Below are 27723 nucleotides of genomic sequence, written 5' to 3'. Positions count from 1 at the left end.
GGATCGTCTGCTACGAACCGAGTGCCGCAGCGACACTAGATCGAAAGAAGGTGTCTTGCGAGTGCCGCAGCGTGATTGTGGCTTTGGAGCCCAAGGCGACGGCAGGGCGGCCTCCACGCACCTGCACAATGCTGAGCAGCATCCAGTCGAGCAGGAACCAGAGAAGCAGGTGAAGCAGGTACACCACAAAGGCGTCCCACTGGAAAAGGAAGCTGGCCGCCCATGCCACCAGCATCCCGAGCAGCATGCACTCAGAGAACGGCTCCAGCGCCGTCGTGTGCGGGACCATGGCAAACCGCAGCTTGGCCCACCTGCCCGGGAACAAAAGTGCCGAGTCACTGGGCGGCACCGCAAAAACTTGCGTCGACTAGACCAGAGGGACTAAAACAATTGCGGTGGCTTCGCTCGGCTATGCCAGGATATACGTAGCGCGAGCTTATGTGCACAAAATGAGAGGCGCTATCAAGTGGCTCCGGTGCAGCAACAGACTTGGCTACTGAGCAACGGAGGCGCACAGCTCGGCACGCAGCAGCGCCAGTGTGTCTGCCGCGGCTATGACGTCACTCCTCTGGAATGCGCAGACCGGCGAGGGGCGCGCGGTGGTGGCGGTGGCTTTGGCGCGCCAGCTGTGCGCCGTGTGACGTCACTGCTCCTCGCGCAGGCGCAGCACGGAGCACAGCTCATTATGCGAGCCATGCGAAACTGCTCAACCTCGGCCAGTGTAGCGCACGCTACAAAAAGCTACGCTTGTGCGAGTCTTGGCACTTTGTTACGCCATCACCTGTGGCGCCTAACGCAGAGCAGGCTCAAAAGGCGAAACAGAAACGTCATCGTACCAGTTGCGTCACGCTAAAATAACACCCTATATCAGAACTAATTACGGAAGGCAGAAATTAAAATATCAAATAACTACCTTATTAAACAATGGACCCGATATGAACTATGAACAACCTTTCCCATTATCTAAGAAAGAGTGCAGAGCATTGCTGGTGGGTGGTGATATACACTTTCAGCAAACTTAAATTACTTTACATTAAATATCCGTTATGATTATTCGTTTTGCAATCTATGTTACATTTCATTTCCAGCGCTGACTCCTGCGTTTTACATGCATAAATTGTACAGCTATACCTTGACATTTACTTCAAAATATCATCTAGTGTGAACATTTTTCAGAGCATCTTTTTTTGTTGCCGTTTTACCTTTTGTCGTAGCGTTCGGCTGAACACTGTTTTTTATATTGAACTGTGAAAGACCAGTGCCTCGTCAGGCTTGAGGGCCTTTAGCACTAGCCCTTCTTTTGAACCCAGACCCCAAAAAAATAATAAAACAAAAAACAAAATTGCAAATGCAATTTTTTTAGTCTTAGTATGGTGCCCTGAACGGGCCTTTGACTGATGCATTAAACGTCCTACTCTGACCTTCTGGCAGGAGCGGACCCAAAGTGGCAACAGACGATGCCTCAAAACTCAGTGTCGGGCTGTCGGAGATCGCGATCCCGGCGGTTGGGCGAAGAAAGTTCCGGAAAAAAAGCACGAGAAAATGCGAGCGTCGTCGCCGTTGCAGCGTCCCAACTCTCAGCCATCGGTGCTTCCGTGGACTGCCAGGCTGGAGAGTGACCCACAGCGGAACAGGCTTCCGCCATGTTCACCGCCGCCTCTGCGACATTGCTAGGGTAGCGGCCAGCGACGGCACAATGCTTTTATGGCGTCGTCGGGGAGAAATCGAGGGACAGCTTTCTTGGACACGGTAAATGCACTGGTCAGGGACACGTCGTAACTTTACGTACGGCCTCAGGACGTTCGAGCTACGTCGTGTTGCTCTGTAGCAGACCGTTTTAATGTTTCCGAAAGACGAAAAAGTGTTTCCCGCAATTTCTGAGAAGGCTTCAAATGGCTAGCAACAATGATTTTAAACGTCGAGGTGGCAAAAGTGGTTTTCAGGGTGTCTCGTTCCTTTCCTCTTTGCCGACAATCTTTTCGTTTGTGCTTTGTAACGTAATGTCGGCACTGCGTTCCCCCGACTGCCTCGTGGGCGCTGCCACCTTGGTGCTTGGTGTAGACCGGGTACAATTGGCGATCCTCGCGATTCGAAAGTGCGCCTTCGTAAGGTGAACGTCGCAGAGCTCGGGCGACGTCGTTTTACTTCATCGCCACCTGAAAACGAGCCATAGAAACCTTTTCAACCCGTTGGTGGCATGCAGAAAGCGGTGTTTGGGTGACTCCTACGTGTCTGTCCACATTCTCGTTGACCCGAGAGGGCACATCCGTGTGGCTCAGCCTCGCGCACCTGGACAAATAAGTAGTGCTGCTGTGCATCTTTACGGCAAAAAGACAGTTGGCCGCGACGGAGATCTCGCGCCTCTGCTGTAAAAGAAAAATTTACCCGTTAAGGTACGACCGCCAGACTGGGGTCTTCGGCATGCATACGCAGTGGTTTTGCATTGACAACCACAGCTATGTCGCTCATCCAGATCGAAATGGGTAGGAATGGGGATTGACCCCAGGAACCCCCCCCCCCCCCCCCCCCATGCTTTGAGCTGCGGCACGTTAACACACTCAGCGACCGATCCCCCTCACCCACCCCCTTCCCCTCGGTTAATGCTAAGATCCAGGAATTAAAAAAATTGGGATGTGTGTATGTTTATACAGCCTAGAACTTGGTCTGCCTCAACGGGCGACGAGTCTCCCCACTGTAGATGAACAAGTTAGCCAGTGCAGTACAACCGCTAGGCTGGGGTCTTTAACGAGCATCACGCAGTAGTGATTCACGACCGCACGCCGGTACAAGATCCAGGAAATACCACTGGGGAACTCCGACACCAATGACACCAAAAACGAGGAAGTTTCGGTTCCGGACAAGTGTTGACGATTGGACCAGTCGGTAGTGAACCTTCATTAAAAAAAACGGTGTGAAGGACGCGGACAAAGAGGAGACCAACTCTTCCTTGTCCACGTCCTTTCGCAAAGTTTGTCTCTTGAGACTAGTTCCAGCAAAAAGCGACGAGTAGTTGTCGCCTCCTAAAAGTAATTTCAAGGAAAGGGTAGCCTCTATTCTGTGCAGCGTTGTGTCACGAGAACTGCCATACAAAGGAACTGCTTCAGGTCGGAGGCACGCAGAAGGCAATTAACTCCGCGAATGTAGGTCAGTGTGTCCTCCGTAGATAAATAAACGTTACAAAGGATGCCACTGCGTTACCGGGATCAAAATTTGTGTTTGTGCTGCAGAAAAGAAGGACCCTGCATAGGGTGTGCTCCGACACTAGAAGGAATCTCGGCACTTAAATTGTTGAAGCCCGGAAAACGAAGACAAGACGCGCTGAAAAATCGTAAGGACATACCTCGCTACCCTCGTCTGGAACAAGCCCACCTCGCAGAGACCGGAGTTCTGCCACGCAGGCTGCGAGCTGATCTTCATTTTCCAGCCCCTACATTGATGGCAGCATTGCAAAGAGGCAAAGGGTGAAGTGAGAAAAGACAGCCGCCATGTAGATACTTAGCAGGCATCAGAGAGAGCTGTTAAGTAACTAATCAAAAAGTACCTAACTTAAGTCATTACAATTAGTTACGATTCTAGTAACAAAATGCTTTCTAAGTCGCTACAACTGTGGCCTAGTGACATTTCTTGAATAGCTTGCAACATATTTGATTGCAGCTATATCTCAAAATTGTGTCCAGAAATCCAAAAAGCTACATTTCGGGGCATGTCGTCCCGAAGTACAAAGAAGCATGTCATGCGACTTCGAATAAGTCTCGCAAAGTGCTTCTATTTCGGGTCAATGTTTCGAAACAGGAAGACATTTCGTATCGCTTCTGTCTTAAATATGCCTCACAATGCAAATATTGCAATAAAAAAAAAAAAAAAAAAAGTTTTTTTTTTTTTTAGGGAATTTGTTTTGCGACGCATGTGTCCTATTCAGTTACTTTTCAGAAGCACAAAAGTATGGCACACCTGTAATGCTTTTACGGGCACCTCAAGGGACACTCTTATAAATACAATAAAAAAAAAGGCAATGAAAGGTTATGACAACCAGCAATTCCAGTTGAGGTACCTCAGTTACTTATTCAGTAAAGATATTTACGAACAGAACAAATAGTTTGGGGTTAAGAAATTATGACGGCAAAGCACCTTTCTTCCCATTTCCAAATCCCATATCTCATGGACGAGCCAACCGACTTACTCCAACTTCTTTCGTTTAAACGAGGATGAAAAGAAACGCCTTCCTTAGTATAAGAAAACTTGACAATTATTCCATTTTTCCTTATGAGCACACGCCCACCATTGATTAAAAAATGAAAGCTTTAGGAAATCCTAGGCTTCCACCAAAGAAGCTAGATTGAAATCACATCCTTTCTCCTGAAAATTTATTGTAGATCAGAGAACAGAAACCCCACCAGTCCATTCTAAAAAAATGAATCGTTCAGGAGGGCTGACATGTGCTCTTAGGCCTCATTCACACAGCCGTCATTTCCCCCGTCCCGGCGGCAGCGCCGGGCGGCGTTCCCGCCGGGGAAGAAGATTTTCGGACTGGTTTGATGCCCAAATTGCGCCGGCGAAACCGAAGTGCGCCGAAAGACGATGCTCTACGTGTCCGGGACTGATGGGAGACGGGGGCGCTGGAGCCCCCCAATGGGGAAGACCAATCCCAAAATAGGAAACTTTGGCTCAATCTGGCGGAGTCTGAAAAGTTGGGTGACCATGGGCACGGCCGCAAGAGAGGGGATTGACCGTTCCGTGCCCCAACGAAGAAGCCAACAAAGTTCTTTTCGGGAAGGAGCAGGGCCATAGCGGGACGATGTGCACGTTGTGTGATGCTTACGGCTCTCGACCAGCGGGCACACAGAAATTTGAGTTTACCACTGGGCTGCTGCTCAAAACGGTGAGACCACATCGGTTCCTTTACGATAGACGTAAATGCGATTTTAAGGAAGAACAGCCCAAGGAAGAGAACAGAATGGTCGATCAACAAGGAAGAAATGTGGCATAACGAGCGATAGGTATGAATTATGCTCGCAGTGAGTTTTATCGTTTTTGTCTTGAAAAGTAGAGACAAATAAAATGTTTTCAAACATGCAAGATTGTTATCGCCGACCAAACGCAAGGTCCAAGAAACAAAAACAGTTATGGTGGCGCCCATTGACGCCGATCGTCTGCTACCTTTGGTGATCGGTGCTGCCGCAATGTAGTCGCGAAGAGGGGGTTACAAGATTGGTGGTCTAGGGAAGTGGGAAACTGTGCACAAAATTAATGGGTTATATCATTAATTTTGTACCCAGTCTAACGGGGTACAAAAGTTTGACGCAGAATTTGAAAGGAGGGTGAAAAAAGGTTCCTACCACTCAATACAAAGGGCACAACCACCAGCATCCATCATTGTAGCCACCGCTAGCTCCTCCTTCGCCACTGGTTTGAACACCCTACCGGCCCCGCACCAACCCAATTTTGGCACAGCGCAAACGACGCTGGCGCCGGGAAGGGGCGAGGAACCGGCTGTGTGAATGAGACCTTACATTGCTTTACTAATGCTACAGCTTGGCTCTTCATAAAGTCCTAACAAATCGTCACTGTGGCTCCTGGAGGACTCTGTCTGCACTGCTCGACATTTGGCAGATTCTTATAACTCCTATGGAAGCAAAGACCACGGAAAAGCGAGGCATCTGGCCAAGCCCCTCACCTCTCTGCAAAGGACTTTGCAAAGAAGAAGTCTTCTGCAAGGTACTGCGCAAAGGCCCTGATGCCTCCAACGTCGTCCAGAAGCTTTTTCCTCATGAGGGCCGACATTCCTGTGGCGCAGTTGATCCGCAGCAGGTCGGCTGCCAGGTAGATGCGCGCGTGGGCGGTCCCGAAGAACACCTGGCACATGTCACAGAGGGGATGCGTTTCATGATGAGGAAGGGTATAAAAAGGGTGCCACATGTCACAAGAGTAACAAGTCACCAGAATTTCAGAATAGGGATGTTACGAGAGGCAAAGAAATGTCACACAGGGAGACATGTGGTGTTGTGTGAATATTCAAAATTTTGAATAGTTGTTTCGAACAATACACTATTCGACATTCGCTTCGAGATGAACTGCGATGCTCATATTTTTTTAAAGAATTGACTGCGGCAGGTTGCCCCGTTGGGCATGTTTCTTACAGAGCATGGGTGCATTGAGGAGAAGCAACATTAGCAGAAGCAAGCTCCGCGGGTGTTGCTTCTCTGCAGAGCACAGGTGATTGATAAGAAGCGCACTCAACAAGCTAAAACGCCGAGATCAACACTTAAAAAAAGTTTGAATATCGCAATTGCGTCCTTGGGAGAAAAACACTTTCAAAACAAAAGAGTGCACATGTGCCTGGTGTATTTAAATAGAAATTGAAACTTTGTTAATATTGATATCTACATTGTAAAATTTTTAAAATGAAACTGTGACTGTTACGCAAGAGTATATGTTAGGCAGAGATGCCCTAACAATCTGCATTCATCATTCACAATCCTTTTTTTTTTCACATTCAAGACAGAAGAAAGAATATTTGCATGAAGCAAGATTGGGAAATCCACTCAATTAGCCCCTATAGGTTTGATTTTTTTTTTTGTCATATATGTCGTTAATTTGCCATCCCAAGGCATTCTGAGTAGGGTTGTGCGAATATTTGAAATTTCGAATAGGAGTTTTGAATAATACACTATTCGATATTCGCTTCGAGAAGAACTTCACTATTCGCGTTTTTCGAAGTGTTGATTGTGGTGGGTTAGCCCTGTTGAGTGCGCTTCTTGTTGAGCACCAGTGCACTGCGGAGAAGCAATACCCGCGGAAGCAAGCTCCGCGGGTGTTGCTTCTTCGCATTACATCGGTGCTCGGTAAGAAGCGCACTCAACGGAGTAACCTGCCGCGATAAACACTTAGAAAATTGTGAATATCGCAGTTACGTGCTTGGACGAAAACCATACATTCAAAGAGGGATGATGCACGCGTGCCGGCTGTATATGAAAAGAAATAAAAACTTTGTTAACCCTTTCCCTACCATGGACGACCTGGGTACGTCCACACTGTTTGTACCCCTCCCCCCGACGAGTACAGCCCAGTTTGTCCACGCTACCATGGACAAACTGGGCTATACTCCGTTTCACCTTATGCAGTACCGCAGTGAAGGCTAGAAGCGCGAACTCATAGCGTTGGCAGCTGCCCTTGGTGCACGAGAGCTTGCGCCGCAGAGATGTGCCCTAGAGCAAGGAGCTTGCGCTTGTAGCCTTTCCTGTGGTACAACACAAGGTGAAACAGAGTATAGGGCACATAAAAAAAAAATCGGCATTTTAATTTTGTTTTTGTTGAAATTTTTGCGGTAGGCAAAGGGTTAATGTGTATACTGTAAAACCCTCTATTTTCGGGGCCCCTTGTTTCTGTGAATCGGTCACAGAGGACATAGACGCGGTCACTAAATTTCGCGAATCCCAGAGACCTGCATTAAAATTCTTAAAAGACCGAAATCTTTGTGTGCCTTTAAGTTTCATGAAAATTAAGGGCTTGCAAACATTAAGAGCTTTACAGTATCTACATTGTAGTAAAAGTTTTAAAATTAAACTGACTGTTTTGCAAGAGTATACGTTGGGCAGAGGTGCCCTTTCAACCTGCGTAAATCATGCGGGAGTCATTCTTTTTTAACTCGAAATTAAATAAAGAATATTGAAGATTTGTAAATCACTCAATTGGGTATAAGTGGGCCATTTCCATTGGATTCATTTTATGTCAAACTTGTTGTTTACTTACCATCCCAAGACATCAGACCTTCTGAGGTCACAGTTCATAAATATAGATAAATTAAACTTGGCTTATAAATGAAGAAATGGAACCTTCACAAGTTTCGCTGGGGTTTTGTCTAAGCATTATGTCATGGTAGTAAAAGGCGTGGAAAAACTATTCTATATTCGATTAGAAAATATTCGACCAAAATGACTATTCGCTTCGAATTTGCTTCAACATCTACTATCCGCACAAGACTAATTCAGAGGTCAGTCCTGAGGCCACAGACTATAGTCAGATTAAAAATGAGCTGATAAATTGACAAGTGGAAGCTTGGGAACAACTTTCACGAGCTTTACTGGGTTCTCATTTAAGCATGGTGCAAAAGTAGTCAAAGGCTTAGGGAACCATTCCATATTTAATTAGAAAATTTTCGGGAAAAAACCACTCGGTTTGAACTCAGAATCCACTATTTGCACATGACTAGAGGTATGTCACAAGAGTAACAAGGCAGGTACAGGTCACAAAAATTTGAGAAGGGGAATGTCACAAAGGGACACATCACAAGGGGGATTTTGCAAGGGGAAGGAAACTGTCACAAGGCAAATTTCAGAAAGGTAAGGGGGATGTTAAAAAGAGACGCATCAGAGGAGGAACGGAAAATTCCCTAAAGGAGAGGAGGATGTTACAGAGACATGTTGCTGCGTGCGCAGCTGGTCAAGTAGGCAGCGTGCCCGTGGCCTAACAGTTACCGTGCTTGCCTCCCCCGCGAAAGGTCGAGGTTCGGTGCCTGTCTACGGATACACCTTTTTGTGGTTTCTGTAATGTCACGTTCTGATAAATTCGAGAACCTTGTTGCTTATTCGAGGTTAGAATGTTCTATACGCCAAACCTTCTACGCCGATTGTTCCAGAAGCCCACGCGTCTACATAAGGGGCTCTTTGTGGCGGGCCGGAGTCAGTCTTGCCCATGTTCGATCCTGCTGTTTCGCCGCCGTCGACGCTAGTCTTTTTTCTACTTTGCTTTGGGCACAAGTTCAAACCATTATACGTTCAGTTTGCTTCAGTATTTACCATCTCATCAATTGTCCATCGTGACAATATCACTAATCAGATTTTATAGGAGCAAGCAAAATGTCACAAGGCCTAATTCACAAGCGATGTCACAGATGTCAGAAGGTAACACACATCACAATTTCACAAGGTACATAAAAAAACACTAATAGAGAATTTCGCAAGGGTGACGGGAAAGTTGGAAGGAAGACACATTACAATTTAAGAGACTATGACATGCACCAGACTTTCTCTCTTCTCAGCAGAAGTTTCAGTTTTGTACGCTGGCGCTTGAACTTGTGCACCTGATAATGAAGTGGCTCCGAAGTCGCCAACATTATTTCAAAGTTTAGTCTGCTCACGGCCTTCATGCTTGCCACAGAATGTGATGGGTGCACCATCAATCAATCAGCGAATGTGTGAATGTGAAGGAGCGAGTTAGTGCAGATGAGTGAGCAGGTTAGTAGTTTGAGTGAACTTATTCATCTGACTGGGTGAGTGTGCATGTCTGTTTGCATGTGTGCAAGCATGTGATTGGAAATGAGTGAGTGGGAGCCCATGCAACCTCCTCCCAACCAGCTTGTGCTAACCTGCGGACTCTTATGACTCACCTTCTCGAGAATGGCAGGGAAGCCCTTCCTATCACAAACGAAAGGCATCTGATGCACAAGGGCCACATTGTCCGTCATGGTCAGCACCATGTCCAGCAGGGTGTCTTCTTTCACTGCACACACGCACACATATACGTCACGACATAGATACATACTTTCACAAGGTCGAGGACTGGGCCGATAGGTGTACACTAAATGTGACGATGATCAAATAGCATTAAAATGCAAAGACCAAGAAAAGGCAAAGACAAGACGCAGCAGCACTTGCCTTGTGCGCCGTTTTTAGTACTGTTTGATTCCTATCCTGTTAAAGAAAGTGCCACCGCTTACAGTACAGCAGAAAATTGTTTCCTGCCCTACAACCAGTATGCATTGAAATCAAATTGAATGTCATAAAAAGAACCTAAACTAAGCTTCTTTTCTACTTATTGCTGAAGTTATGACGAAGAAAGTCACTAACTTCAGCACGCTTCTTTGGTACATACAGCTGTCTTTATGAACTCGGCATAACTTTAAGGATATTCGCCGAGACATCACGAAAACTTTGTCGCAGATTTAATTCATAGTCCGTACGACAGAGCCTAAGAATGCGTCGACGACAACAGAAAATGAACGTGCTTGGGTAGCACTTTAATTAAAAAGAGCTTCCCATAGTCACCGACAAAATGAGAACAGTACGACGTCTCTTTCGGAAGCCCAGAATCCGGCATGTGCTCATCGTCTTCTGCCACGCTTCGGCTGCGCTGCACGCTCGCAAGCAGACGAGACGTTGAAGCGTAATCGAAGGTAAGAAGCTCACACCAGAGGCGGGACAAATGAAGCTTGTCCCCGACACTCTCATGCTGCCAGAGAAGCTTTGGCATAACGGCCGACACTGCTAAAAGTCGGCTTTTTCGGGGTGGGGGGAACAGCCCACGCGTTGCGTAGCGGCCGACTTCCATGCCGAAACCGTGCGAGCACGGTAGACGGTTGCAGACGGCACTCACTTCTCAGCCCGCTGTCGGAGACCAGGATAAGGTCGTACTTGGCAGCTTCATAGCCTGGTTGCATATTGTTGATCTTGGGGTTCACCCCGACGGGGCAGCCCCCTGCAAAAACAAAAAAATATCAGCACTAAAAAAAAAAAAAAAAAAGAAGTTTTGATTTACGGTTTGAGGTTGATTTGCACAGTTGCGACCTAAATTCCCTTGCGAAGCGAGTTTATGCCAGCGCGATCTATCTGGTGGTAGCTGTGGACAGCGGCGTAGACTTTCCATTTTACCGGGGGGGGGGGGGGGGGGGGTGCTGCGTGCTATCTTTTTGCCAGAACTGGAGATTGAAGCTAACGAAAGCCTGCTGGGATTCCATTTCCCATGTATTTTGTCAATAAAGGCAACGTGGGCGTTATTTTGTTTACATGCCACTACTATAGAAGCTCGTTGCATGGCACGTAAACAGAGTGTAGGTAAGGATCATGACCAGGGCCTTTGCCCCCCACCGGATCTCACCAGGGGGGGCACGAGCCCTGATGTCCCCCCGAAGTCTACGCCTTAGGCTGTGGAGCACTTGGCATCTCTATATACAGTGCAATCCACATGTAACTATAATGAGAAAACCCGAAAATTCGATCGTAATAACCGATTATCGTACCTGGATTAGAAACTGAGCATTTCCAGTCAAGAAACTCTAGAAACTGATCATTATAAGTGGTAATCATTTTATGTGAAATCGTTATAAGAGGATTGCACTCTATTTCCTATTTATTTATTTTTTCACAACATTTTCTTTCTGGCCCGAGAAGTTCTGACAATGTTTTGACAACAACACTGCAAAAACCTCCACTCCAGTGAAATACAGTTCGAAAGTCGCCTCATCAATGGCGCCAGCATGCCAACGTTTTCTCTTGCTGTAAGAGATCACGAGAAACCAATCGGAAGCGAGTGCAAATCTGTGAACGACCCTTTAGGGGGCTACATCATCTACGACTATCAACATGTCGGTCTTTGATACAACGAGTCAACCGTACCCCTCTAGAAAGGAGGAGTCGATGGCATGACACTGGCTACTGGGACAAGCCATCACGTATGGGGCATTTAAAGTGATCAGTGTCATCGAGCACTGGCCAGGTGGCGCGAGCCACCGCCCGTATAAAAAGAATCCTGACATGTGTGTCCTTCTATCCATCCATCACACGTGCATCAAAAACTGCGGAATACAGCACGTTTTGATGAAGAAACGACGGTGTACCTGATCTTTGCGACGTTTTTTGGCGTAATTAAAATTGGTTGTCAGTCGGCGCTCTGTGCATGTGCATGTGCCCTTCGTTCGTCTTCGCATTGTTTTTAATTTCAGTCGTATAGAAGTTGGGCTGGACGATTGGTTGATTAACCTTCCGATTAATCGATTAAGACTTTAATCGCGATCAATCTTTTTAACCAGTTAATCGTTTTTTTAATCGGTACCCTAAAAAATGTAAACTACGAAGCTTTTTTCTTTTTACTTCCTACCACAATGTCAACCAACAAAATAACTCGCTCCTGCCGGAGAATTAAAAAAAAAACATTCTTTGTCTTGGAATAGGAGCAGCAGCCAGTGATGTCTTTGAACCGCCTGTTAACTGCACACCAAACTACATAACCTCAGTATGAAATGTACATTGCGCCGTGTATCAGACAGTAAACGAATACTTCAAACATAATTGAACAGTTTAGTTTTTTAGGCATATTCATACCTGAAACTCAGTGCAACCAAAAAATTTATTAATTAATCAATTAAACGGTGGCGAATAGTCAGGTTAAAATTTTTAATTGATGCCCAGGCCTATATAAAACTTAGAAGACATAAAAAGGATCAATATGGCTAGCTGGACCAGTTGGATATTGTCCATTGTAACACTCTATGCCAAAAAGAATCGTGGACAAGAAAGAAGACACAAGTGGATAGTCTATGCCAGATCTTGTCCATTTCTGTCTTCTTGCCTACACTTTTTGGTGTAGAACAATACAATAACCTAAAAAGAAATTAAAAAAAAAAAAATGAAGGGAGAAAAAAGTTGCACTTGCCTACAAAAACCCGGGCATCCACCAGCGGATGCTTCTCCATCAACCTGTTGACCAGCATTATTGATGGATCACTCTCATCTTGGATGCAGAATAGAATTTCATACTGCAATGAGAAAGCAGACAACAAGGACTGTAGTAGTACCTTACCGTGACGCCAAAAACACATCTGAAAACATACTTCAGTACAGGAATGCAAATGTTGTTTCTACGTTGACTCGAGACAGCAAAACATAAAAATAGTTCATCAATTTGAGGAATACAATCAAAATGTATTATAATCCCAATGTTACTCAACCATTAGCTCGCACTATCCTTGGGATTTTTGTAGACTTACTTTGACGTATTGAATCACTCCTGTTTCCGACACTGTTTTCAGTGAGATTCTTCAACACTTGTTGCTAATGTTTTTTTATACTGTAGTTGTAGCCTTTGATTAGAGATCAACAGCACAATAAGGTGCAGCCATTATACTGTGAGAGATCACATAATGGTTTAATGCAGTTAACTCTTAACGAGTTGTCGCCCTTTCTTTGACGAGCTCACTCCATTTATGAACACTTTTATCCGACAAAACTTGCCTCATCATACTGTGCTTTTAACCTTGCACATATTTCAATAATTGACAAGAAACCAGTTCATAATGTATTGTTCAAAAATGTGATCAGCTACTTCTTCGGTCATATGTCTGTCAAATCTCCCAAATTTCACGCTAGCATGTAAATGACCGTTTCAAAGAAGTACAGATTCCACGGCCTCGCATAATGAATATCCACTCCCATAGCATGCATTGTTACTTTGACACTCTATTTATGTCACAATTTAATTTCGAATGCCCACGCCTTATGTCATCTCATCTCTCAAAGTACACATGCCTCTCCTGAGGCCCACAAATGGGCCTCGTTTGTGGGCCCATTGTGCACTCTTTACAAACGAGGCCATGAAGGCCTCGTTTGTAAAGAGTGCAGCTATTACTGTCGAGGCCGGTTATCAGGCACGTAGCCGAGGAGGGAAGAGGGGGGGGCTCACCCCCCCCTCCCCCGAAATCTTCCATTTTGGTGGGACCTCCTCTCCCTCCTCCCCCTCATACAGCATTTAGTCATGGGCGGCGCCCCCCCCCCCTCCCCCGAAACGACATCCTGGCTACGTGCCTGCCGGGTATAATGAAGTCAATGGGAATCGGAAATCAGTTTGCTATATCCGCTGTTTCGTTTTAACCGACTTCGGTTAACGAAGTGCAAAAGGAAATGGGAAATCGTAATCGCGTCACTGCAACCACTATTTCGTTATAACCGACTTTGTTACAACCTGTCTAGACAGTATTCGAGAAGATGTGACACCGTCCATTACCAAGAAAGAAAATTAATTTAAAAAAAAATAGGGATTGAAACTAAAGAAGCGTCTAACTCCGACCGAGGAAGAAGCACCCAGCTAACCGCCCGAAAGTTGAACCACAGACACAACAGGCTTGTGAAAGTGACGGGCAAGGCTGACTCTCCAAGTCGATAAAGGAGGCAGCAGAATCACAACGGGCGAGAGTGAGCCCAATCTTGGCAGGAGGTACTGCAATGCGGTAGGTGCAAGCTTTGTTCTCGACAGACTGTCGGTAGGGGACTATCTCGGTGCCTCGACCTTGACCTGTCAGTCAAAGCACGAGGACTGACGACAGCAGATTTGATTCCCAGCTACAACTGCATGCCCCTGGCCTGGCCAAGGTCAATAGGTTAGACTTGAGGCATCAAGTTTATTAACTTTAATTTCAATATCAGCACCAGAATCAGTCACCTTTTCAAGTAACTCTTTTTTTTTCCTCCTGAATTTAGAGAATGCTCGATGCCTCTCTTGTTATTTAAGTTGAACTTTCATTACCACAGCCCAACATAGCGTTGTGGCATGCTGAGACTGCTCGCTACTGAAGCTCAATACTGAACTGCAACTAAAAATCAGAGACTAGAGATGAAATTGCTATCGAGCTAGGTGAAACCAATACAGTCAACGGCACTTCAAATGTGGTGTTTTTCCGGTCCCTTTACCTGCCAATGCCACATTGGCAGCAAAGACGTGTAGTACCATATTTTCCGGACTATAGTTCGCAGGGGCAGATTTGGGGTCAAAAATAAAAGTTTTTGCTTGGATAGTTTGCACCCCATGCATAGTCCACGTGCTGTGCATAGTCCACACCTAATGCTTAGTCCAAACATAAAAATTATCATACACAGCACACCTTAAAGGGCCCCTTAAAAGGTTTTTTTTTTACACAATCTGGTTGGGACACGCATGTCAAAATTTTTTTTAAGAAAATGTTTTAGTTTAATATTGAAAGATGCGATTTAGTCGTTAGTCATCTCCTTTCCACTTGTTTTCTCTCTCGGCATTTCGGGCCCGTGGAGGAGAGGTGGATTGGCTTGGCCATCAGGTTGGAGTGGAGAGAGTGTACGACCATCTCATTGAGATGGAAAGAGTGTATGACTATTCCGTGACGTCAAGGACCTTGCACGCAGAATTTAAAATCTCGCGCCGCTCATATTGCTCTGAAAAATTAATTTTTTCACGTAAAATTAATTTTTTGACACGCGTGTCCCAACCAAACTGTTAGAAACTTTTTTTTTTTTTTTTTTTCAGTGGTTTTTCAAAAAATGCTTGCTGTATTAGCTCACAAAGAAGCTTGAATTATACATAAGTCAACATTAATATACTCCGTTATTCATAAAATCCTTCATTTCTTGTCACAGTGAACGATCTAGAAGAAAAAAACAAATCTTTGTATAGTCCACACCTGTAGACAGTCTGCACCGGGTAACATTTAAACTTTTCGACATGTTTAATCTGCGGAATGTACATTGGAAAATACTGTAAATGAATGCCGTTATAGCGGACAGCTGCCATTTCGAGTGCTGTATTGGGTAGCATGAGCTGTGCTGGGAGATGTCGTTTTCATTTTTTCTTTCCACAACGCCGGTGCAGTTATTTCTGCCAGATAAAATTACCTAGACTTTCTGCATTGTCTGATGCCGATAGAGCAGTCTAGACAACACTTCCAAGGGACCCTGTCGATGTGAATAATTCCCCCTCCCGTCATGTTTGGACAGACGTGATAGAATATTTGCACTGCACTTCTAGGAGGCACACTGCCTGATAAAGAAAAATAAAGGTTTCCCCAAAAAGGTCCCCAACGATCCAGCTTTTAACAGCTTAAACTTTTTGCTTGCCTATGCCAGAACGGCTTACTCTCTCTCTACAACCACGATACTGGCGCGTTATATGCACGAGCTATGCCCACATTCATGTTACTGTGTGCTTCCCACACCTACATATTTTGGTGCGCACAGTATCATACCTACTAACTAATATCAGTGGTCGGGCAAGAACCAAGTGCTTTAGTTGTTGCGATCTAGCAACTGTCCGACATGTTGTTTGCAGTCCTTTCATTTGCCATTAGGTACAACTTTGAACTGATGCCTCGTCCTGTTTCAACATGGAAACAAAGCGTTCATTGCTCTGGAAAATGGAATGTCTCTCGGCAACATTATCACTGTTCGTGTTGCCATTTACCTCGTCTGCACAATGAGAGCTTGAAAGCTGGCAGATATCCAAGAAATAACAACACCTCAAGTGACTCAAAACTGCCACAAGGACAATTTACAGCCATTAAAAATTATTTTCCTTAGGAATGTGCCTCAACTGCGCTTGCAAAGGAGTAACAGCAAAGCAAAGAGTTTAAGCTTCTGCCCGGAACCACCATTGTGATATCGCCGATCCATCAGGGCTTCTTTAACGAATACAGTGTAAGGAACACTACACCAATTCAGCGTAATAACCCCAAAAATGAGATCACCTAACTATCTACTTCCGAAATTGAAAAGTAGCGCTGCTGCCCTTTGAGCAATGTTGAGCAATGAACGCGAATGAAGCATTCAAATTATACACAGCACACAACCGGTTTCCTTTAAAACAAGCTTTTTTTTTTTTTCGTGTCGTCTTAACTATACTGTTTCACCTTGTGTTGTACCGCGGTTAAGTCTACAAGCGCGAGCTCCTTGCTCTAGGGCACATCTCGGCGGAACAAGCTCTCGTGCACCAAGGGCAGCAGCCAACGCTATGAGCTCGCGCTTCTAGCCTTCGCTGCGGCACAACATAAGGTGAAACGAGTATAGAACGCACGTAGGCTTCAGCGACGCCTTGATATGGAGAGCCGGAATTTCGACCGAGGTAAATACGGAATGCGCGTCGCTGCTTACACGCGCAGACAACGGGGAAAAAACACTCGAGCGTCAGAGAAGATAAGGACGCCACGGCACACCCTCACGCCATAACAGCACGAAACAACAGAACTACACGACTGTTGCGACGATAAGCCATGCTATGTATTGCAGCCAAGTGGCTCACAAACTCTCTCGGTTTCAAGGACAGCACTGTCGCCTCTTTTCCCAGGACAAGGATTTCAACTTAGACATAAAAGTGAGGATTTTGGACATCAAAAATCGAAAGAAGGGGAAATAGAATTCTGCCTTTTTCGTTGCAGCTCTTGCTGTCGTCGTCAGTGGTTCTCAAGCATGGATGTGTTAAGGACCCCTTGGGGACCCACCAAAGTTATGGGGGACCCCATGCCAGCGGGGGAAGGAGAAAGGGGGAGGGGGTATAAAATGAGACAACTATAGTAAGTTACAGGTAAAGAAGGTAGGGCGAGGGAAAGGAAGGTTGGGGAGAAAGAAGCAGACGGAATAGTGGAGGGGAGAGGGGGAAACATCCTCCTCTCTCCAGCATTGTCTGCTTCCTTTTTCCCGGCCTTCCTCTCCCTCGCCCTACCTTCTTGAGTTGCAATGGACTATAACTAGTGTTAAAAGTGCATCCTTTACTGTTATAAAGAGAAGTGAGAAGCATCAAGTAAAAGGATAAATGGATGGATAGATGGTAACGCTGAACCCGTTATAACGGGTGGTAGCTTCCGGCAGCTCATCAAGGTCAACAAAAAAGCAATTTTTCTCAAGAAAAGGGGGAGGGATTGAGGGCTGAGGTGAAGGCTTCGCGGGCCCCAAAAATGGCTTTGCGGACCCCAGCGAATCCGTGGAACCCCAGTTGAGAACCACTGGTCTAGTTCACTGAGGGGGTCTAGGTGAGACAGCCCACACACATCTTGAGTTTGGGAATCCATAACCTATAGTACCGCATTTCCCGAACCCTCTTTAGTGAACTATACATGTCTAAAAATGGAAACTTTATGCGGTGCTGACTATCGACAGGTGCGGGCTATGAGAGGCTTTCTTTCTTCTCGTGATCATTCAGTATGACGAGATGTGGCAGGTTTTATGAACGACATTTATGTCATGATAATTTATGTACGAAACGAGCTTTATTTGGTGTGGTAATAAAGCAGGCGTTTTTCAAGGTTGTGCCGCGCATAAACACTCGTTTACGTGCAAGTCGTGCAAAAATATATATTTTTTTTTTTGTGGTTTTTTAGATTGGGTTCTTCAGGGTGTCTTGACGGGCTGCTCAAACCCCCCCCCCCCCCCCCCCCCCCTCCTCCCCGAAAGTTGTCGGCTGTCCCAGCTCCCCATGTATGTGATTTTGCAGTTTAAGCACCATTTTAGCGGATTCCAGTCGCCCATTGATTTATCACAAAGCCCTTTCAAAAACCCCACCGAGCAACACTGGTGGTCGCAATATCTCGGGCACGGGGCGTGCGAGTGGATCCGAGTTTTCCCCAAACCGCCGACGCGACCGAAGCAAGCCGAACCAAGCCAAGCCGAGCCTATGCCAAACGTCGACGCAGCCCTCGTGTCCAATCCGTGCTCGGAGTGTGTGCCCAAACAACAGCGAACCTGGGTAACCAGTGCAGCAGCTACCAGGTGGAGCACACTTTTGAAAAGGGTCTATTAGGTGCATTACTGTTTATGAGGCCCCATAGGTTCCCGTACCACTTTACTGCATTGTTGCCAAGACTGAGAGGGGTTCGTCAGCTGTCAATCAAGAGAGATAGGCGATCCTAGAGATTTATTTTATTTATTTATGTATTTCGAAACACTTAGAGCCCAGAGGCATTAGAGTGGAGAAGCAAAAAGACAAAAACAGATTAATAAGATATAAACGAGTCTAGTGAAAAAAAAAATGCACCAAAAAACATGAGCAATCGAGGGTCAACAAAAATGATTAGCATGTGTCAATACTGAATTAATCGACCAATGGCACGGACACTAAAAAGGTGGGAAGGCGGTTTTATTCGGACGACGATTTCGGAACGAAGAAGTCGACATGGGCATTAGTGTGACATGGATGAATTCAGACTTCAAATCGACGGTCAATGCGAGGGGATATGTACATAGGAGAAAGAAGAAGCATATCTTTTAGAGCAGGGTTGGAACAATCAATTTTATGGAAAACACGTAAACGAGATACTTTACGACGCAACAAAAGAAGAGCAAGAAATAGGTTAGCTTTCATGGATGAGAAACTGGCTGTATGATGATAGGTGTGAAAAATAAAACGAGCACCGCAATTTGGACAGCCTCAAGGTAAGACACCCCGAGCTTGAGAACCCCTGCTTGAAGCCCTAGTTTCATTCATGTTTTCTTTTTGGTTTTGAGGTTTTTCCACCTTCGCAATAGACTCACCTGAGGATAGCTCATGGTGAAAAATGACTCTAGGTTGCTGAAGAGGTTGGGGTCTACACCGGTGAGCGGCTTGATGATGGAGACCCCCGGGAGCGGGACTTCCAAGGGTGGAGGGCTCTTCTTTTTGTGCAGTTTCAATTTCCTGTAAAAAAAAAAAAAAAAGAAAGAGGGGATTATGACCTGAAGAAGTAACGCCGAGGGAACAGATTATGGGACAAGGAAACAAACAACAATAATCAAGGCCCTCCTGCAATTGCGGTCACTGCGAGAAAATAATATGTAGCTTGCATTATTTTTTTTTTCTTAGGACATGCTCGACAGTATTGGGCTTGAGCGCTAGTTATCTTTTAGAATTCTTTTAAAGGCAAGCTTGAGAGTGAATAAATAAATATGTTTATTGTGAAAAAGATACAATGATACCCTGGCTACTGGCATCAAGTCAAGGGGACTGGCCAAATGTTAATGTCGGCGGCCTTATGTACATATGTACTAATGTAGTAGATAAGTTATCTACACTTTACAGATGAAGTGTAGTAATGAAGCAGTTGCTGTTTGCTGCTTGTTTGGCTATGCAAGGGGAATATATAGAAGCACGGCTATATAACCGCAGTGTGGAACTTGAAACCTTAAAAAGCACAAACGTTTACAGTGTTTATTCTTTTGACACTTTGCTCTCGTGTACCGATTCATGTATGAAGGCAGACCGACAGTGCTTAGTCTCCCACAAGTTGCAAAGGCTCTCCACAAACTCTCATAAAGGGGAGACAAGGGAAGGGGGGGGGGGGGGGGGGGGGGGGGGTTCGTACTAGATGTCCACATAACCGACTTGAGTTGAAACGCTGCAACCTATCGAAGGAACCAAAACTATTCAACGACGTGCCTTCAGATTATTTTTCCCATTAATAGCTTCCCCGAAACATCCGACATTCTGTACGAAATAAAATCAGCATAGCTACACAAAGCAAAATTTTTCTCTCTCTGGAGACGGCTACTCAACAAAACTCAAATGGGGAAAGATCTGATAATTTCTTATAACAAAACAAAGTGCAAGACGCAGTAATTATGAGTATGGTTTTATCAACGCCAGAGCTATGACATGGGCCAAGGGGGGTGGGGGTGGTGATGATGGGTGGGGGTTAAAGACTACCTTTTGAAGCAGAGGGTTTCTAACATAAAAAGTTTCTGCTGTCAAACCCTCCCATCAAGTCTGACGTGCCCCAACGCTCCTGCAGTTGAACCAGGGTTGGGCAGAAATACAAATATAGAAATACTGATACTGCAATACATTTTTCAAATATTTTGAGACACCAACTGAGATGAAGTTTGAAGTGAAGGTTTTGATCCCGAAATTACTTTCCCATAGGCTTGGTACTTCACCTTGAAGGTAGTGGTTTCGGACGAAGAGGGGTCTTCAATGGGCTCAAAAAACGTTCCATCAAGGATTGACCACAATCCTTTCCCTGACATCCTGTCTGTCTGACGAGTGATGCAAAAAAGACTTCAAAATCTAAATAAATTCTGCCACCCTAAATCCCATCAAAATGTCACCACACCCCTGTCCAATAAGGACGCACCTGTGACCATTGATCACATGACGTCACGATGGAATGAACTGGTATTCTATCTCTCTAGGTGTGACTTTAAACATCAAACTTTACTTGAGCTGCTGTATGAAAGGACAATACATAATTTCGTTGTAGGTGACCTCGTTGAAGATCGTTAGACAGTTTCATTTGGAATTTTCGAGAATAGTGGACCACCTGAAGCATCCTGGAACACATGTCTTCTGTTACGGTTGAAAAAAACGACACGGTGTCATCCCTGTTCTGTTGTGACGGTCCTTCATGCCGACCTTCCTTCTGCCACCCACGCATGGACTGCAGTCCTCAAGTTTAGCCTAGCATAATCCAAACAGACACCCTCGGGGATCGCTACCTGATATTGCCGGCACAGAGAGCAGCGGGTCAAATTCATGAGGACTGATGACATACCCTTAAGCCGTAGGCCCAACGCCCAACCCCAGACGTATTCTGATATCTGTTGAACTTCACTGCCCGAGTCATCCTACAATTTCAAGTCAACCACCGCCAGGCTTGTGCTGCAACTGACTGTGACTCAGCTTTGCCGGCTGGGTGTACTGTGTACGCTAAGGCAACAGAGACGGTTAGCAGCCAGGGGGCATTGGATGCCAGCAAACTATGACTCATGAAATCCCTGCCTAGGGACCTGCGGCAGAAGATGCTCCGACTCCACTCCTGGTACGCCACCTGGTTCGAGTCCTCGACTACGTAACGCTTCTCAGAAGAGAGAAGACGACGCATAGAAAAATAATTTGGAGAATCGGAGGGAACCTTGGTCAGCATAGTAACAATGCCTCAGCATCTCCTTGACCTTGGAGCTCTCGGAAAAAGAAAAAAAGGTGTTCGGTCTTGTATTTTGTTTTTGTTGAGGGGGGAGGGGGAGTATTTCTAAAGAAATGTGACGAAATACATTGCATCCTGATTGTATTGCGATACAAAGAAACATTCCAAATGTATTTCGATACAAAAATACAGATATTGGTGAAAAAAATGTATTGCGATACAGAGATATGAAATGTATCTCTGAAATACTATTGCCATACATTTGTATCGTGATACTGCCCAACCCTGCATTGAACCCCTTTCCGTTTCAGATAGTCTGACTGGTTCTAGTCTGACCAACCTTTTTTTAAGTGTGAATCATGTCCAAGTAATGCAACCATTTTGACTAAACAGTTTAATCTAATTCATGTCGTTTCTCTGCTGCTGTAGGGGAGGCAAAGGCTTATTAAGCAACATCAGAGTCACCTTTTTCTACCCATTTTTTCTTTTCCTAAATTGATAAAAATAAAGAATCTGTATTTGAAAGAACTCGAGCACTATGGATCCATAAGAACCTGACTCGCCCATGTACTCGATGGCAAAAAAACAAACAAACAAGAGGTATCGGTCCAATAGTGCTAAGGACATGTACACAGTGCAGTTGGGCCGGCGCTTGCAAACGAGCAGTTCCGAGCAACATGTGTGGGAAATGGAACAGCTGCAAACCGCACGACAGCGACAGCTTCTTTCATGAAGCACACAGAACTGAGGAACCACTTGTTTCCACTAGAGGAAAGAATCAATTACAAAATGGCAACGAGCCACACGTGCTTCGGCTCACACTGTCGCATACATTCTCGTCATCTAAGCTAAGTCCTACTACAGGCAAGTTGGCAGAAGATGTCGCAAATCGAAAACACCCAAAAAGCGTAATAAAACTGAGACAAATACAAAATTGTTTAAATTTCCTCAGCATAAAGGGGAATGGGGGGGGGTTGAAATTAGTTTGACACCTTTTGTATATGTATTATTAGAATATTGTATCATAAAAAAAAAAGACTTGCTGTATAGTAATTTAATACAGTTTCTCGTGTAGAATCACAATGCCATAGATTATATTCCCTCTGTGTAAATTTTTTTTTTTGGTGTGTGCCATTGTACGTACTGTGACCGACTGGTTGCTCTTGGGCACGTGACAACTCAGGTGAAAACCAGTCCATTTGGAGCTGGATTGTGGAGCTGATCTTAGACTGGATCCAGCTGGACTGTCTCAATTCCAGCTGAATTCAGCTGCAACCAGTTCCGTAATCTAGCAGCAGGTGGATTGACTTTCAGGTAGGGAAATTAAGCATTATTACTATTTTAATTAAACTTTTGCTACAACAAACGCACGAGGTAAGAGTTTTGCTTTTCAACTGAAAACGCTTCCCGGTATGCGAGCTCCCAGCGCAAAAAGGAAGCTTCTACGGACGCTACTGAGAAGCCTGTTGCTTTTCTAAACTCCTCATTAATGCTCGTTCGTGGCTAAGGGAAAGCAAAACAACCTTTGTGAGACTTAATGCGGGAAGCTAAGCTCCTGGAGAGTGCCTTAGAAGGCTCACCCGAAAGCGGCAAAACTAAAAAGTATGTTCCAACAACTGCAAAGTCTCGCGCGCTGCAGTGGAATGTTTCCGCAGCAGTGTGTGTGGCCTCGGAATACTCTGAACCAATGTAACCTATTTTTTCGATGAACCGCTGCCACGTGCTGCAGCTGTGAATAGGGTGTATGCTGCATGAGGGGGGGGAGGAGAGTCATGATACCATTTTAACATGGCGGTGCAAGATGATACCTGTACCGATACTCAAAACTCGAATAATTTTTAAAAATTATACTGCGCGCCTCTCGGTCACGACGGCGACATGCACGAGGACAATGCACGTCACCAGCAACTCTAAAATCCACCGGAGCGAATTTCGATCGTATTATGAATCACAACTGCGCAATGCAGACTAAAGGTCCCAAATAAGTGGCTGTGCTAGGCTGGCCAAATCACTCCCTTACTGTGATGAGTTACAAGATGTTTTGTTCTAGCTTTTTCAGTTAAGCACAGCAGCTTAAAGTAGTAATGCTACATATCATTAACACAAAGGTTTATAAATGTGGAACGGGGTTACTGCCTTTAATGCGATAACTGCTCGTCATGAGTGCCGTTGGTGCTATTCACTCTAACGAAGTGAGCACAAAGGCCACGTGACGACGGTTCCCAAGCGCAACTTGATTTGCGGTTCGGTGGCCATGTGGTTACGTCATCAAATTTTGCAAAAAAATGTCTCTTTTGCAAAACAAAAAAAAAAAAATCCAGCTCAAAAAAAAAAAAAAATCCAGCTCTCACGTTTGAAACTACACGGTGACAAAGAGGCTTCTTTACAAGTGGCACCGCACGAAAGTGTACTTGGGCCACACTAATGCCAAAAAGCTTGTGTCAATTGAAAAAAAAAAAATAACAATTTTAATATTGTTGTGCAGCACCTTTAGCGGAAGGAGGAGCTTTGCCATAGTGGTTGGTGATGACCAATAGCAACAATCCTCGATTCTTACGACCCCGCAATTTTTTTTTTTCTTTTCACAATGAAATAGTAAGGTTGTATACGCAGCACGTTTTTTTGCGACTCTCTGGCTTTCATTTTTGTGGAAACCCAACGAACATCTGGAAATATTGTGAAACAAAGAAACAATGGACATGCCGGGACAGCTCGAATTTCAGGTATATTTACGCCACGCGTCTTGACCAACACTGACGAAGATTGAAATGGGGCACAAAAGGATCATTGAGGAAGAGGTCTCCGCAAGATTGTTGAAAAAGAAACATACATAAGACGCAAATGGTGGAGTTTAAAAGAATGAATGAGGTACTAGAGTCTGTTGTGGACTTGGAATAAGAGAACAACCCTCTCCCACAGGGCTCTCTGCTTCCCATCCTTAGTCGTTCCTTCCTCTCTGCTTGCCTCTTCTCCAGTATTTACTCTACTAAAGTGGAAAGGGTAGAGAAATTTGTGGGAGGATCTTGTACTGCTGTTCTTATCCTGCAACACACTAAAAGGCTCGGGCAGAAGTTCAAACGGCCCGAAAAGCGAGTTACCTGCATAAAGCACTTTCCTCTCCACGCCCTTCGTTTCATGTTTACTGAAAACTTTTCATTGCACTGCTGCGAACCCCAGAAAACTCTTTACGGCTCCGAGATAAACTAGACGCAGATATAAACACAATCGTAGAAAGGAATATATTTATAAAAAAAAACGGCGACCAGACAATACACGTACAGAGCTGTCAACATTGCAATGTAAGGATAGTTGCGGAATGTTTTATACGGCTGCACAGTTCTTTGTTTAGTTTTACATTAGAAACTGGAAATCCACAGGGAAGACCTTTACATTTACAAGACAATTTTGTGAACCCCACACAACCGTGCTGGAAGCTTGCAATGCTTGTCTCTTGCTCGATATTTCTGCCCTTTTAACAGCATGGTTCAACTGCAGCGTCCTTAGACAACAGTCTCCAAAGTCTTTATTTTGTAATTTCAACGATTTCGCATCCTAGTTTGACTTCTTTTGCCTCTTCACAAACCACAATACATCTTAAAAGAAAAAAAAAAGCCTCGTCTCGCTATAAGAATTTGCAACTAGCGCACGCTCCATGGGGGTCACCAAACGTGAAAACACGTAAAACTAAATCAGTGAGAAACGCGTCACGGCAACATGTACTTACAAAAAAAAAAAAAAAAAAGCACACGGAGCAAAAATACACGAGTACGAAAACGGGACCACGGACAAAGTCAATCCGCGTTAGTAGTGAAAGTGGTGGGACCAGTGTAAAACCGCTAATCCATCTTCTAGCCATTCCGGTCTTTCCCTTCTACGTTTTATTTTTGTTTTTCTTTTTAAATGTGCCGGTATTTAGTTTGGGACAGAATTCGCCGTCGCCAAGACGGGAGAGTGATTTTACGCCCGAACGTACCCAAAATCGATCACGGGAATCGGTTCGTCCGCTCGAACCCGAGAATGGCAGGACGCTACGAAACAAGTGAAGCTGAGCATTTTTTTTCTGTCGGCACTAGCGCGCCGACGCTGACAGACAACCGCCGTGTCACCTTGGCTAGTTAACCGAGCGGCCGCGACAATCATCACTGCACTCTGCTTGTTTGTTCGTCTTTTTTGTTCGCGGTGTTCACACATGCAAAAGAATCACTAGCACGAGTTGTCGCAACGCCCGCGATTCGCGCTACTGCTCGGGCAAGCGCTTTTCGACGAGAACTTGAACAGCCAGCAACGACGACGGAGTCAGCGGTTGATTGACAAACGAGGCGAGGAGCGCGTTCTTTCAATCAAGGGAGTTAAAAACGACCCCAGAGAAGGAACAGTTTCAAAGAGCCGACACTCACAGCATAAGAAACCCCGTCGCGGCTTCTTCAATTACACAGCATTAAGAAATGTCGGGACTGACGGCGGTGTGTGTCACCGCGGGGTTGAAATGGGGAAAGGGAAAATAGCCGCCCAAGCATGTGGATAGTGATTCATGGCGAGATTAAAAGAAAACAACCTGCCAGCCGCCGAATTTTAGCAGCCGAGGGTCGGATGTTTTGAGCCGCGCCCTTACGGAAAAATCACGACGCCCAATTTCGGGGCAGGGGCGGGCGGTTTATGGTTTTACTTTCGCCGGAGAGCTATGACAGGCGCCAGCGGCCACCGGCTTATGGGCTGGGGCTGCTGGTGCTGTTGCATTTTTGTTTTTTTCTGCGGGGGTTCTTAGCCACGTTTCGGCTCGTGAGCGGGTTGTAGTGGGTAGCCCGGGCCACGGGTCGCCCCTCTTATAAGCGCGGCACGCGGAGAATTTTGGCCAAGGCCGCCTAAAGGAAAGTGGCGGCGAACGGTCGGGCTGCCGCTGCTGCCCGCAGGTAGTACGAGAGCCTGCGGTGCATGCGAGCCGAGGCACTTCACAGCGCGTCCTCGATCAAAGTCCGCCGCCAAACTGTCAGCCAGACAAACGACTGGGAAGACACTCACCCGTTGAAGATGGCTAAAAGGTGCAGGAGCCAGACGACCCACCATCCCGCGAAGAAAAATACCGCAAATCCGTAGAGTGTGTAAAACAAGAGGGCCATCTTTGCGACGCTCCCACCGCCGCTGGTGGTGACGTCAGGGCGGCGCGACGACGACAAATACGTCGACGCCGCTTCCGGTTTTAGGCGGCGCTTGGCGTCACTTCCGCTCGAAGGCCCTCCTCCAGCCGCCGCGCCGGCGTCGGCGCTGCGGTCGCTTCCGAGGACGTCGAGCCGGCGTTCGATTCGGTGGAGGTGGCGGTCGAGCAGTGTCCACTGGGTGGCTGCATGGTCAATCGCTGTCGGCCTCGGAGGTCGGCGCTTTATAGTGAGCAACAGCAGGCTTATCTGGTAGGCAGAGACGAGACCGTACGCCACCCCCGACACGCAGCTCGAAGTGCACGCCTCCAGACGTCGGGGAGGAACCAGAGGGACACCGCTAAGGGTAGCGGCTCCAGCGAGCCAGAGAAGCGTCATGCTGCAGATGGGTGGAAAGGGTTCGCATCGTTCGACAGCATCAATGGCGACCGCTTCGGGTCCCGCGGGCTCGTAGCCACCGCGACTTGCGTGTCGGGTGGATCCGGAATCTGCCCTGGCTTGGGGTCTTGGCGATTCCTCGACATCGGCGGGTGGCTCACGTGTTCAAAGGGTTCCTTTGGGGACGGCGCCCTCTGATGGTTGTTCGTGTCCAGATGACGAGGAAAAAGAAACAGCCTACGAGCCCGAGTTGGATGAAAACACGATGTGCCACCCACGACGATCCCAAATAACTTTCCTATAAATTCTAACCTAACTAGAGGATTCAGCTCCACCTCAGTACCAACTCTATGTGTTCCATCCATTTCGCTACCTCTCCTGCCATCGGCCCTTCCGAGTCAGTAAAGACTATTATTATAGAAATAACAAAGAAAGATGCAGGCGAGCTGGCGAACTTTCAACATCTTGAACACCCGAGACTAGGAACAAAAGTGGACAACCTTAGTACCATTATCTGCTTTTGCTGATGCCCTTATCACCAATGCAGGCTTTGTCCACACAAACTGAAATTGAATGCATATCAAATGAATGCTATCATTCATTTCATTGTCAACGCAAACTGGAATTGAATGCATATCAAATGAATGCTGGCATTGAATGCTATCAATGGATGAAGTGCCATCGCGACCCTATATACTCAGAAACGCCAAACACAAGCCGCCTAAAATCAAAACAAATTATATATAAAAAAAAAAAACTAAATTATCAGGTTCTTACATTACTAAACATTTTTGA

At 45.8% G+C, this 27723-nt stretch overlaps 1 protein-coding gene across 2 annotated transcripts in view; it reads right to left on the bottom strand.

Annotated features, from left to right (window-relative positions):
* The window catches only part of LOC8023706 (ceramide glucosyltransferase), a 34516-nt gene extending 7423 nt beyond the window's left edge, over positions 1-27093 (bottom strand). Inside the window, exons 1-8 of one of the 2 annotated variants that reach the window (XM_029994463.4) lie at positions 26417-27093; positions 19035-19176; positions 12427-12529; positions 10372-10473; positions 9386-9498; positions 5675-5853; positions 3341-3427; positions 122-311 (exon numbers count right to left, since the gene is read on the bottom strand). In XM_029994463.4, coding sequence (XP_029850323.4) covers positions 122-311; positions 3341-3427; positions 5675-5853; positions 9386-9498; positions 10372-10473; positions 12427-12529; positions 19035-19176; positions 26417-26928 — 1428 coding nt within the window. In that variant the 5' untranslated portion in view covers positions 26929-27093. Of the gene's footprint in view, positions 1-121; positions 312-3340; positions 3428-5674; positions 5854-9385; positions 9499-10371; positions 10474-12426; positions 12530-19034; positions 19177-25794; positions 25862-26416 lie in introns of those variants that run through there. The other variant, XM_040503391.2, reaches the window with a different exon arrangement.
* Positions 27094-27723: the final 630 nt, after the last annotated feature.

The sequence above is a fragment of the Ixodes scapularis genome, unplaced genomic scaffold, assembly GCF_016920785.2.
Source record: "Ixodes scapularis isolate PalLabHiFi unplaced genomic scaffold, ASM1692078v2 PGA_scaffold12__126_contigs__length_90152505, whole genome shotgun sequence".
NCBI lineage: Eukaryota > Metazoa > Arthropoda > Arachnida > Ixodida > Ixodidae > Ixodes > Ixodes scapularis.
This window is presented reverse-complemented; position numbering and strand designations above follow the sequence as displayed.